The 12,951-nt window shown below is 48.8% G+C and overlaps 3 protein-coding genes across 3 annotated transcripts; 2 read left to right on the top strand and 1 right to left on the bottom strand.

The window, feature by feature from the left end:
• Positions 1-419: 419 nt before the first annotated feature.
• On the top strand, positions 420-1,666 carry PLICBS_000205 (uncharacterized protein; the record flags this gene model as incomplete). The annotated part of the gene is made up of 5 exons (XM_065599555.1): positions 420-889; positions 957-1,068; positions 1,125-1,215; positions 1,276-1,360; positions 1,441-1,666. The coding sequence occupies 5 exons, from the start codon at positions 420-422 to the stop codon at positions 1,664-1,666; spliced, it is 984 nt and encodes a 327-aa protein (XP_065455627.1).
• A 1,264-nt stretch (positions 1,667-2,930) lies between these two features.
• Positions 2,931-3,252, top strand: PLICBS_000204 (uncharacterized protein; the record flags this gene model as incomplete). Its single annotated transcript, XM_065599554.1, has 2 exons — positions 2,931-3,207; positions 3,233-3,252. The coding sequence occupies 2 exons, from the start codon at positions 2,931-2,933 to the stop codon at positions 3,250-3,252; spliced, it is 297 nt and encodes a 98-aa protein (XP_065455626.1).
• A 212-nt stretch (positions 3,253-3,464) lies between these two features.
• PLICBS_000203 (uncharacterized protein) lies at positions 3,465-4,216 on the bottom strand (the record flags this gene model as incomplete). Its single annotated transcript, XM_065599553.1, has 2 exons — positions 3,465-3,782; positions 3,848-4,216. 2 exons carry the CDS (start codon positions 4,214-4,216, stop codon positions 3,465-3,467), a joined length of 687 nt encoding a protein of 228 aa, XP_065455625.1.
• Between the last annotated feature and the right edge of the window lie 8,735 nt (positions 4,217-12,951).

Here is a 12,951-nt window from a genome sequence, read left to right as displayed (position 1 = left end):
TTTTGAAGAGACCAGTACCCGGCATTGAACATCTAAGTGCTGAAAAATTGGGTCAGAAAGTTCATTGTGAATGGGAATGCCATGGTATTTCACCATCTGGATCACCAAAATCGTGGCGCATCCAGTCTCGTCATCACAACTACGTCACGAGCCAATTAAAACATTGAATCGACGAGGAAATCCGTCGCAAGACTGCCAGGATGGCATTCCGACGCAACATGACGTTTCCACGTCACTTGTACCGGAGGGAACTCAAATCATAACTCGATGGAGATCAAAACGGCCGGAGACTTGCTGTATAAAGAGACCTAGATGTGCTGTTGTGGCGTGCGTGTAGTTGCCAAGCCCACCACCAACACCAGCACCACGCCAACAATTCACATTCACAGAGTGGCCGATAACAAGAATTTGCAACAAGAATGTCACGAAAGGTTTGCATCACCGCCGTCGACGGCCACACGGGGTTTGCCATAGCGGAGCTCATCCTTCAGCACAAAGAGTTCTCCCGAAAGGTAGACTCGGTTGCCGGGCTGGCCATCAATCCCAAATCGGAGCACGCGCAGGAGCTCAAGAGCCTGGGGGCGATCATCGTGCAGCACAAGCCTGGCCGCGTCCGGGACATGTCCATCACCCTCGAGGAAATGGGGTGCGACACAATCTGCCTGGTTCCGCCCGCGCACCACGACAAGTTCGACATCTGCGTCGAGTTGGTCGAAGCTGCCAAGAGAGCCGCGATCCCCAACGTGCTGCTCATCAGCTCGGCGGGGTGCGACTACGCCGACACGACCAAGCAACCGCGGCTGCGCGAGTTCATCGACCTCGAATCCCTCGTCTTGCAGTCCAAGGGCGACGCCAGCACCCCTACAGGAGGTTCCCCCTGCGTTATTCGGTAAGTTTAAATGTTATGGGCGGACTGGATGATGGATATCCTTGCTCGTTGCTGACTGCCGCTCAAGTGCAGGGTTTTACGCTGAGAATTTGCTTCTGTACGCCCCTCAAGTCAAGGAGGAGGGCGTGCTCCCACTGCCCATCGGAGAGAATCACAAGTTTGCGCTTGTGGCGCTCGGTGTAAGAGCCTGAATGCTCGCCCTCGCCAGCCGGATGCTGACCGGACTTTTCCGCAGGATGTCGCACAGGTCGCTGCGCATGTTCTCACAGGCAAAGGAAAGCATGGCTTCGACGACCGACACAGAGGCCAGATGATGGTGGTTACGGGTATGTCCAGTCGCCCGCGTACGCTTGACACGTTTCCAGTCTCACGAGAAACGCCCGCAGGACCGATGCTTTGCGCGGGAAACGAGCCTGCCACCGCGGCGAGCAAGGCTCTAGGCGCCGACATGAAGTTTGAGAACATCTCTCAGTCAGTCCCATCGACTCCCATGATCTGTGCAACATGTGCCGCGTGGTTCCACGCGAATAGCAAAGCTGACCGTGTCTCAGGGCCGAGGCCAAGCGAGTACTCAAAGCTCAGTCAGAGAGCGATCGATCGGAGCTGCAATACCTACTGGATTATTACAGCTTGGTCCGCGAGGGCAAGACCAACTATATCGCCACGACGGCATTTCATGATGTCACGGGAAAACACCCCACCGAACCGGACGATTTCTTCCGCATGTACGAGGATGAGGTTCGCCCGCGCAAAAGGGCCAAGCAGAATCATAAGTAGATTGAACAAATCGAATCCATCCGTTCCTGCTGTGAAAAGCCTCATGCCGACAGTGCATCGTTGGCCGCATTGTAAATTGAGCTTTTGCACCGGTGTGGACTCTGCCTGGACCAGGGCTAGGCCATTTTGATGTGGGATCGATCGGAGCTCAGGGCTGGAACAAAACAGGGTTCAAGGAGCATCGCCGCCGCCCAGAAACCTTCCAGAGCTGGGCTTCCCCGCAAGGTACATTTGGGTTTGCATCAGACGTCGGTGAGGGCCGACAGGCAATGGGCCGGGCAACGCAGCCACCATCAAAGTTCCTCGCGGCTTTGACTACGGGAAATCTTCGAGGTTTGTTCCCAATTCATAAGTGGAATGCCAACTGTCACTCTTCCACACTGAGGCGCCACCGTGCTCACTGCTGTCCACCCATGTATTTTCATGTGCGTAGATGTATGGATGTTCTCAGTCAGCGACCACCAATTCGCCTCCCAATGCCATATTCTGACATCAGCTTGACTCGTCGAATGCCCCTGTATCCCCAGCAGGATTGCCGGCAGCCGAAGAAGCGCCCTATACGGGCCTTTAGCGACTCCCACTTGCCGGCGAAAACGGATTTGGCTTATGTTAGTGGTAGGACTGCATGCAACGATGTCCAGGCCTTCTTCATTGATCTTGCCTTTCTATATACTCCTGCTCATATACACCATACAGAATTCGGCCAGTGCACGGATGGATGCTAAAACACGCATAACGCTCGATCCGCGTCGAAGGTGCCGCTGCTTTGCAAAGACAATTACACCGATAGATAGTGTCGGCATACAATTCAGCCAAGCAGAGCACACCGTCGGCCCGGCGATGCCCAGCAAGATGGCAACGCGAATGTCTATCTTATAGGGACGGCAACGACGGTCATCGAATGGGAGGGATTCCGTCTACTCACCGAACTGAACTTCCTGTGCGCCGGCGATTACGTGCATCTCGGCCCTGGCGTGAACGCGACGCGCCGGACCAATCCAGCAATTGGCTTGGATGAGGTCCCTCCCGTGGACTGCATCCCGCTTTCGCACTACCGCGAGGACCACTTCGACAGGGCGATGGAAGATTCCCCCAATCGCGCGTTCCCAATCATCACGACGCCACACGCCGCTCGTTGCCTTGCTTCTCCAGAGCTCAAAGACAACCCATTCCGGCGAGTGATCAGCCTGGACGTTTTTAGACGGCGATTTTGCACACCGCGTCCGGTGCAAATGCGTGGGAACGCGTTGTCCAGATCACGGGCATGCCGGGCAAGCGTGTGCCGCCGGGGCCGCTGTCAAAGGCCAACGACTTCCTTGGTGCCGTGCCTCCCACCAACGGCTGGCTGGTTCAGCTAGGCTATCTCTCCAACGAGGCCGACCAGGCGGCGGAGCGTAACTGCGTACTAAAGGTCGGGTACTGCATATATATCTATAGTGGCACGCTATTCGTGGATGAGCTGAAGGAGACACCTAAGCGTCTGAAAGACCAGCAGCTCATGCTCATTTTACCTGTGTGGGGCTACGATCCCGGGACCATCGGTACCGCTGCTGATAGTTACGATAGATGCCGAGCAGGGCCTGTAGCTGGTTCAGCCCGGCAAGGTAGATGTCACGATTCCGATTCACTACGACGACTGCAGCGTGTTTATGTCCCCGGTGTCTGACTTAAGGAGGAAATGGCCAAGACGCAGCGCAAAGCCGTGTGCCTCGATCGTGGCGAGCCGTACACCTTCAACGTGTGGGATTGATGCCGCGCAAACATGGAATTGTTCGTATAGTATCTGCCATTTCGCATCCTAATCTTTGGGGAACTTGGTAAACATGTCCCTGACCTTGTCCAGTGGTGCCGTCATCAGTCCCGCGACAGTCTCGAACGGCGGCTTGTCTGGAGCACGCGGGTGACTGCGCGTCGGCACAAACATCTTTGTGCGCTCAAAACTTCTTGCCAGCTTCTCCGAGTGGCCATCCTCAATTGCGCCCTCTAGAGGCACGAGGTCTTCCTCCTCCTCCTCCTTCATGTGCTGCTTCAAATCCTTGAAGAGGGCCAGGAGCGTGGTCGCAAACCGGGCGTCACCTGGTTTGAGGTTCTGGAACTCGTACAACTTCTCTTTGACCTGCCAGTCGCGGGTCAGCACAGCCAAGCTGGGTGGGCAAATAGAAAAGACTGAGCTATGCGTACCAACTGGTGTTCCTTGCGGTCCTTAGTAGCCATCTGCTCCCCATTAGGGAGGAATTTCTCAAAGGCAGGATACACCACCAGCTCCTCGCCGATGGAATGGCGGGCCAGCTCCCACACAAACAAATTTTGGTAACGCGCCTGTTCGTCCGGGTCATTTGTGCTGATAATGCGGTTATAGTAGTCCTCGAGCTCGCGGTGGTCATGCTTGATGACCCCAGTGGCGCTCTGCGTCCCACCTGCATTCGTGGCGGACACGATGCCGCGTAAGAATTGAGACTTGGCTAAACCCGTTTTCGCGGTGCCACAACTCGCCAATGCAGAGCTGGTCAATGCTCGCCGTAGCGCAGTGTTGCGGAAGCCAGCAATCATGGTCACAACGTGATGTCACATTTCACCTTGAGCGGCTGTTAGTTCACGAATACGTCCGAGAAACGGGTTCGGCCGACGGTCTTTTATATTGCATGTTATACTAAGCGCGCTATAACGTGCGCGCTATATGACGTGCGCTCATCGCAAACGACATCTACCGCAATGATGCGTCTTAATTGAGCAGATGTGGTTGGCGGATTGTCTTGTCCGAGAATGGCGTGGAGGAGTCGGCATCGTCAAGCCCACGTCATCACCAACAGCACCCTATGATCCGAGTCCAAATTTTGGCAGCCGTATATGGCATGGTACGAAGAACAAATGGAAAATTTATCCGTTGAAATGTTAAATCTTTGGCAAGCCAAGAAGTTCTGCTGCCGGGGCGGGTGAGTTTCAATGAAGCCCAGACAGTGTAGGGTACGTGACCCAAGTGCCCATGCGTGAAAATGGATGCACTTCGACGGTGATCAAACAACGCAAATTCAGCACGTGTACTGGTTCTAAAAATGTTTCATGCTCTTTACCTGACTTGTTCTGCTGTGGCGATTCAGTCACTGATTCCGAAGCTCGAATTCCAACACGCTCCCCAGACTGACCGTCAGACCAAAGCTCTCAGCACACTCGTGCAACTAGCGCACCTCACCATCACGAGCGACTCTCCTGTCCACACCGCATACGATCGGAGCCTGCTATCGAGTACTGTACCGAAGTGAACCATAGAGTACAATTCAGGGAAACAAAATAAATTGTCTTGCTCGGCCATACTGCATTTTATTCTAGAAACTAATTGTAAGGGGCCCTAGTTACGGGTGCCAGGCTCGGGGTTTAGCGACCGAGAAGGGCAGCCTCTCATCACCTACGACCGACACTATATCTAGATAACGGTGCTGTGTAATCCGGTGCTAAATTAATGTCGGATATTTATTAGCAATTCCAGGCGGATAGAAGTTCCGTCTCAAGGCGCTGCCGTATCGCGTCTGGCTGCACCACGCTGAGCAAAAATCTGGTACCAGCCGGAGCGAGGCTCTATCTTCCAAGACCCCACCAGCCCCAACGCGCGTCTTCGCTTCTCAGCAACTCCGTGAGGTGGCAAAATATAAGCGCAAACTAGCTCAGGACGAATCTAGCAAGATCCACCAAAAAGTTGCGAGCGAGGCTCGTCGCTTGAACCACAGTGAGAAGAGGCGTCGGCGGTCGGGACCCTGCCGCACATCGATCCAGCCGCCACAACTGTACTGAACATCGAGGAACTCTTTGGATGTCCATGGCTAGACAGGAATGAACATGAATATGCGTATGATTGCCGTGTTATTGCAGTATAAGCAAGGTCAGCACTACGAGCACAGCCCGCAAGTTCTTAATTTACGTCGTGTAAGAGCTTCGGTAGATAATCAACGGACTGGGCAGCGTGTGGTTGGCAGTTGACTCATGACTGAAGGGGAGCCCCACGAACTGAGGGTAGGAGGCCAACATACTTTGGATGGATGACAATGCCCGCTCGAAGTGTGCTTCCGCTATGGAAGCATTTAGTTGATCGGGACCTGTATGAAATTGCACCTTATACAATTGGAAGACTGCATTTAGTCTCAGGTATGGCGACGAATCGTGGCGAACCCTACAGCAGCTGCGTGGTGAAGCCTCGCGATATTAACATACCACGAGCGTTTCAATCATGAGGACGCACGTCTTGACTGCTTATGCGGACGACGCAAAGCGCCAGAGCACCCATTCTACTGCAGGAAAGTACCGCCACGGCTCTGGATGAGGCTTACACCCTCACCGGCCGAAGCGATACACCATATAGTAGTCAAGGGCTTTAAAGCCTTCGTCGAGATAACGTCGGAGAGCTCCTTCTTCTAAAGGATCTACCCGCGCCATTAGGCGAACATACACTCTCTCCCTCCTTCTTTTTGTTTTATTTTATGTTTCTCCAATTCTAGTCGCGATCGAGCGAAGGGTGCTACTACGCCCCTTACTCGGCCGAGGCCCTCCGCTTTAGCTGCGAGACGCAGTAGGTAAGGAAAAGCCTTCCTAGGCTTATTAGAAAGATGAGTATAGACCGCGACAGAAAGTCGCTTACACCTCTACAACCCGCTGACGGGTACGAGGCTCCGACGAAAGAGCGCCTTTAAGCCGGTAAGATACTAGATGATATTTATTTTAAAATAAGGACTCGTCGGAGATTATGGGGCGGCGGGGAATCGGCCTCTGGCGCCTCAGGCAGCACGCCAGTTTTGGCTGCTAACCTAGACAACCGGCAAGAAACCAGCCGCCATACATCTTAATCCAGCAGCATCTTTGTACATTAGAATCAGCAGCCTAGCACGTCCTTTGCCCCAATAAGGGCTTTCAGCTATCACTATACAGTAGCTCCCGGACGTTAAATAATTATCGTATCGTATCGTATCGTTTCGGTCGCAGCGCCTGGCTGGCTGACCGGTGTGGGTCACCGGCCCCACGGGGGGGTGACTGTCTGACCACGTCACGCAACAGCCGCAGGATGCGTGCCCATCCTCATCAACTTCGAAGGGGCGAGCTGAGTGGGTGCGAAAGTGGTTGGGTAGTTGCTTTTTTTTTTTTGAGTATTTTAAAAGTCGCCGTCTGCCCACGGCGGAACAATCGACTGCGGCCCAGGCACTGTATAGATGATTAATTTTGGTGTAAATCTCTGGAGCATCTTTCAGACCGTTGTGCGATCCACGATCTGAACGCAGAGGGGCCGTGTGTTCCACATTCAACACACCAATTACCGCATGAACCATCACAGCATATCCAACTATGGCCGAAAAGAAGGATGTTTACCGGGCCGTCTCCTCCTTCACTGGTGACGCAACACTGTACCAAGAGCTAGCGGACACCATCTGCGTATTGGCTGCACTCATTCAAGTTGTGCCAGAGACGTACCTGCCCGATGACACGACGCGGACGCAACACGTTGTCCCACGCGGTTCGACGACAGAAGACTATTATTACGACGACACCATAGACCTTGATGTTGATGGTTTGGGCGAGTGTTACTTGCCCAGTAGCGAAGATGCGCAGCTGAGTAAATTGAAAGACGAGTTGGTGGACCGTCTCTCCGAAACTTTGGCGAGGTTCAAGTCACCTCCGTCGCCGGCAAACCAGGACGCGAAGCATGTCTCCAGTGTTATCTTGATAGAGAGCGCTGAGCACAATACGGTGACCTTTCTTTGCGCCAAGAATGAGGGCCTAGATGAGCAAGACAGGGAGCAGTTCTTGCGTGGCTGGAAAGATCTAATGGAAAAGATCGCGCGGTCAGGTGAGTTTGAAGTAATTTCAAGGAATGTTATATCGGGATTTAACTAGGTTCAAAGACGATTCAGGAGCTGGCACTTTCTTCCAGGATATGTTCAACTTGGTCATCGCCCAGCAGAAACCGCGTATTCTACACTACATCAGCTCGCTAGATCAAGCGATGAGGTCAATCCAACCTGATAACGTTATGGGTTCAGCCACCCCACAGCCATTAGGTTCTCCAAGCATCCCGATTCCGCTGCTTGAGGAATTTGTGCGCGGAGCTGGAGAGTTACCTGTGGCACATACTCCGACTTGGATCAACAATCATGGCCACAGGTACTGCTTTGCCCTCAACCCTACGGCTGGTCAAGTGCAGTCGATGGTGACACCGACGTGGTCCGATTCTGGCAATCTGGGCCTTCAAATAGATCGGATCTTATGCTCCGCGCGGAAATTATCCAGCGACACGTGCCCCGAGATTGAATGGCGTCCTGAGCTCGAGAATCTCATGAGGAGCGCGCTACGTCTTTGGAGGTCGGAACACGGTCAGGTGGCTCTGAGATCATGGACCAAACGCCAATTTACGGGCGGATCCTCACAACAGAAACTGTTCCACGACTCTCTGCTGTATTTGGCCCGTATCTACTACGCCGTAGAGGTGTTTATGGAAGCAGCTCGGAAGTTTGTGTGTGGTCGTTCGGTTTGTTACGTTTCCGCACCGTTTCTCGCCATACAATGCCGAAGACGAGGTCGACTGGATCCAGCTGACGCTACTTCGAAGACATTGGCAACTCTTGTCGTCGACAAGAGAAAGATCTCACCTAAGGTCACCAGAGACTTGGAACAGAGTTTGCCAAAGCTGTACCAGCAGAATGAGAATGATCGACATACTCACGCTGAAATTCAGGCACTTTACCACCTCGAAGTGCTATTTCCGAGCCAGGATAAAACCTACACCGTGCATCCGTATATTGGCTGCAGCAGACGCTGCTGCTTCCTCTGCAAGGCCTTCGTCGAAGTCACATATCCCGAAATGAGAGTCCGAGGCACCCACTACTCGCTAATGCACCGTTGGGAACTTCAGCAACACTTCCCCAGCGCTGCACTGAGAGGAAAGTTCGAAAATGGCGCTCGAAGCTGTTGCAAACACTCCGAGATGTATTGAAAACAGCACTTCTTGGGCGAGTGAGCCCGAAGAAGGCTCTGGCACAGTCTTCCTTCGGCTTGCCTTCTGAGGCGTCACTTGAATGGGGGCGGTTGGCCAAGATGGAGCGGGCGCACACAAAGACAAAGTATGTGCGCTTACACTCTGACAAATACCACGTCTGACTCTCTATGATAGACGTATGATGATGTTCTTAGAGACCGCCGTCGACGACGATTTCTTAATCGCACCGATTCCGCGGAAACCAGGACTTGTTACTGTCTCCAGTGGACAGTGGACATCATCCAAAGTCATGAATTTGGGCGGCGCAGAGAAACTTCGGTTGAATTTCACAAGACAGAAGCATGGGCTTGAGAAATTGGATGAAATGCCCCCATTAGAATCTTCCAGGGCAAACATTTGCCGCTTCTGCGACAGCGGACCCGCTCTCTTCCGCTGCTGCGCCTGCCGTATGCTATATTGCTCCCAAGCATGCCAAAGGAGAGACTGGAAGACGCATGTTTTCGTTTGCAGGGTAAAAGATCGTCCAAATAAAGTGGACAACCTGCGGTGGTTTCTCAAGCGATACGTTGGCAGAGATCCCGTTGCTGATGAGCCTGAGCTCATGGAGCGTCTGTTTGCTGACGACGATCTCTGCTACACCTTTGGGTTCAATCAGTGTGTTTCGGCCGGCGAAACACGTTATCTGCTCTTCATTTTGCAGCACACTTTAGGGTTACACAAGCCGCGGGATCTGCAGCGGTGGATTGACGAAAACTGCCTGCATCGGCAGTTGCGCGAGTCTTTCTTCCTATCACGTTCGACTCGAGACAAGAACCTTCCTACAAACGAGGCATTCTCATGGTATTTGAATGAGTACACGACAAACCGTCTCTCTCAGCCATCTATCTATGGGAGATATCGACATCAATTGTTCGCTCTCCAATTCGTCAAGGCGTTGTTCCGACTCGCTCCAATCCCGACTGAGTGGCAAGACCTGCCCCCGAAGGAGAATAGGGTTCTACGATTGTACTCCAGGCTCCTACAGCCATTTAACAACATTCCGACCCCCTTTGATCAAGAGTGGCTCCTTTTTGGGTTCTGCTACTGCAGTACACATGCCCAATGCCAGCAGCTACGATCTGCATACTTGCAGCTATCGGCACGACAGCTGCCTCTTGGCCACATTGCTGAACATCTCGGCTGCCAAGAGCATACTATAGACCTTTTCAGAAGTCAGAATATTGACATTGCAAACTTGCTGGACCAAGGCATACGACCTGGACTTCCAGTGCCCCGAGATGTTAGTGCTTATCGACTGGTCGCCGAGGTCAAGCACGCCCTGTCTGGCAGGTTCTGTTCATGCTTCCACCGCCGCAAATACCCCAGAGGTTATGCGTTCTTCGAAAATGAGTCCCATCTATCTATCCCATCCGAAATAGAATACGGCTTTCACGGGACAGAAGAGTGGGAGCGGTGGCAGTTGCTAAACTTTTACCAGCACGTGTTTTCGCTGCCGGCGTTTGATGTAGGGGAACTGCAAGCAGCAAACGCGGCCAACTCTCTGACGGATTACCTCGATCGTCTAGTGCCAGATTTCAGGTTTAAACTATTTTGCAAATACCGGACGAGTTTAACGTTTCCAGCGCTAGGGGCGACTGTGCGGAACAGAGCCACAGGTGAGCGCGTGCATGATGTGGATTACTCGGTAGTCCACGATGTCCAGCAGTCTTTTGGACTATCCAACCCTCTGAAAAGGCACCTAGTCTGCATACGACATGAACACATGGACAACATCTCGCATCTCTAGATGACGAATCCAGGACACTACTTGAGGCGACCTGGACTTACTGCCGGGCGGTGACACAACAAGCTATGTCGTCCGGGCATTTGGGATGATGACGTGGCTCGCACCTATCGGGGCTTTTCTGTTCCTTTTCCTTTTGCTTGTTCGTCTTTCTTTACCTGTTCTTGTGTTTCTTAAAACCCTTGCTGCTACTGGCTGCGATAAGCTGGTTGGTATACAACGATGCCTGTACGGAAGCCACTATCCCTCTCTAGAGCACGGGTTACGAAAAGTTTTGGCAAGGTCAGCAGCTCTCTGACTGTGTTAAAAAGCTAACTCAGACTCCAAAATGAACGTATGGAACCCAAAGTAATGACATATCCGCTCCTTTCTTACGCACTCGACCTGGGTCTCTCCCCTCAAGTGTCATCATTGACATGTCAGTATCATCCTCGGGCATCTCGCAAGTAGTCACCTCCATAACTTCCGTCCTGTCGTGCACAATCGCGATCCCGGCCGGACCGCCTTCCCTTCCCATTAATCCCGCCCCTAAACCGCTATGCCTTGAGGAACGTAGTTCCGAGAGGTTCTTTAGTGCTTGAAAACTTCTATAAATCTAATTAGCTAGTTACGGTCTGATTCTAGATTAGTAATTAGTTAGGATAAATTCCCCTTTTTAGTTTAGTTACGTTATTATATTAACTATAATATAATATTAATTATAATATATTAATAATAATTATAATAATCTAGTCCTATATCTTATTAAGTCTCTTATATATATCTATATTATAATCCGGCTATATTCTAGTTATAACTAATAGGCTACTTAAAGGCAATATTATATTAATATATTTATATATTTAATAGCTTACCTTCTTATAGCTATATTAATCCTCTAGCTATATAATAATAAGGATAACTTATATATTAATAATAATAATAATAAGGTAAAGACTAAGATTAGCTATTAATAAGCTATAATAATATTAATTAAGTATAGCTTATTTAAGCGCTTTATTAAAATAAAGCTTTTAATAAAGCTAGACGAGAATTACCTAGATTTTTATTAAAAATAAGCTATAAAGCTATAACGTTATTAACTTATTTATTAATAAGTAAATATATATCTTATAATAAATAATATTATTAGGGGTTAGCCCTTAAGATCTAAGCCCGGGCCTAGCCCGGGCTACTTACTAAGTTACGTAGCGCTATAAGGTAGAAAGGAGCGCTACGCGGGGAAAAGGGGCACTATAAGCATAAAGGCAGCCAGCCTATATAACCCTATTTTACCTCCTTATAGTACGTTTAATATTAATAAGCTAACCGGCTCTTACTTATTAGAGCTAGCCTTATTATAATATATACTATCGACCGATAGAATAATATAAAGGAATAATAAATAAGTTTATATTAAGTAGACTAGCCCCCTAGCTAGCGCCTATAGCTTAATAAGCGGGAATAGCTTAATAAGTAATAATAAGGCAGTAATTTACTACCTTAAGTATAGAGTAGATATATCTCTTCGATATGCTTAATATAATTATACTTAATGATTATATAAGAGAGGCTTTATTAAGGACCCTAGAGGGTCTAGCTATAGCTATAACCGAGGGGACCGTAACCCTAACTCTAGCTACTATATTAGCTATAATAAGTAAAGCAGAATTAAAGAAGAGAAAGCTATTTATATAGCTAAAGTAAGATAACTAAGTAAACTCTTTCTACCTATACTTAAAGTAGCTATAGTTTAAATATATAATTAATAGAGCAGAAGACTTAAATAGGCTAGACGCTATAGTCTAGTTTAAGGTCTTATATACCCTCTTAGAGCCTAAGATATAAAGTATAAAGGTATTTTAAAGAGAGGGGGGGATTAATAATAAGAGAGACCTTAAGGACTTCTTTTTATACCTTAAGTAAATCTTTAAGAATATATAAAAGAAGGAAAAAGTATAAGATAAGCTATAGACCTTTATATAAAAAGATAAGTAAAGGTTTAAAGACTTTATCTTAGACTTTAAGAGTACCTTTATAACTATAAGTAGCTCCTTTTAGGATAATACTATAAAGTATACCTAGCTATAGAACTCCCTCTCTTTTATATTTAAGGAGTAACTTATTATAGTTATATTAAAACCTAACTTTTATAGCCTTATTTAATAGTTATATATTATTATAGCTAACTTTAAAGTAATTAATTAATTTAAAGAACTTAAGAAAAAGTAATATTAATACTTAGCTAATTAGCGGGCTACTTTCTATAAAGTAGAGAAAGTAAGGCTTAAAAGCGAAAGAAAGGCCCTATAAGTAATACTAATTATATACTATAAAAAGATACCCTTATAACCTTTATTTATACTATAAGTTATAGCCTTAAGCTTAAGAAAATAAAGACTTAAAGGAGTACTTTCTTAAATATAAATAAGTAAGTTAAGTAAGTATTTAATAAGAAGAGGAATAAATAATATAAATAAGGGCATTACCTATATTATAAAGGGAGTAAATACTTAATTCGCGACTATCTTTATACCTTTACTTACTAGC

This window comes from Purpureocillium lilacinum, assembly GCF_023168085.1.
Source record: "Purpureocillium lilacinum CBS 284.36 DNA, scaffold_1, whole genome shotgun sequence".
NCBI lineage: Eukaryota > Fungi > Ascomycota > Sordariomycetes > Hypocreales > Ophiocordycipitaceae > Purpureocillium > Purpureocillium lilacinum.
This window is presented reverse-complemented; position numbering and strand designations above follow the sequence as displayed.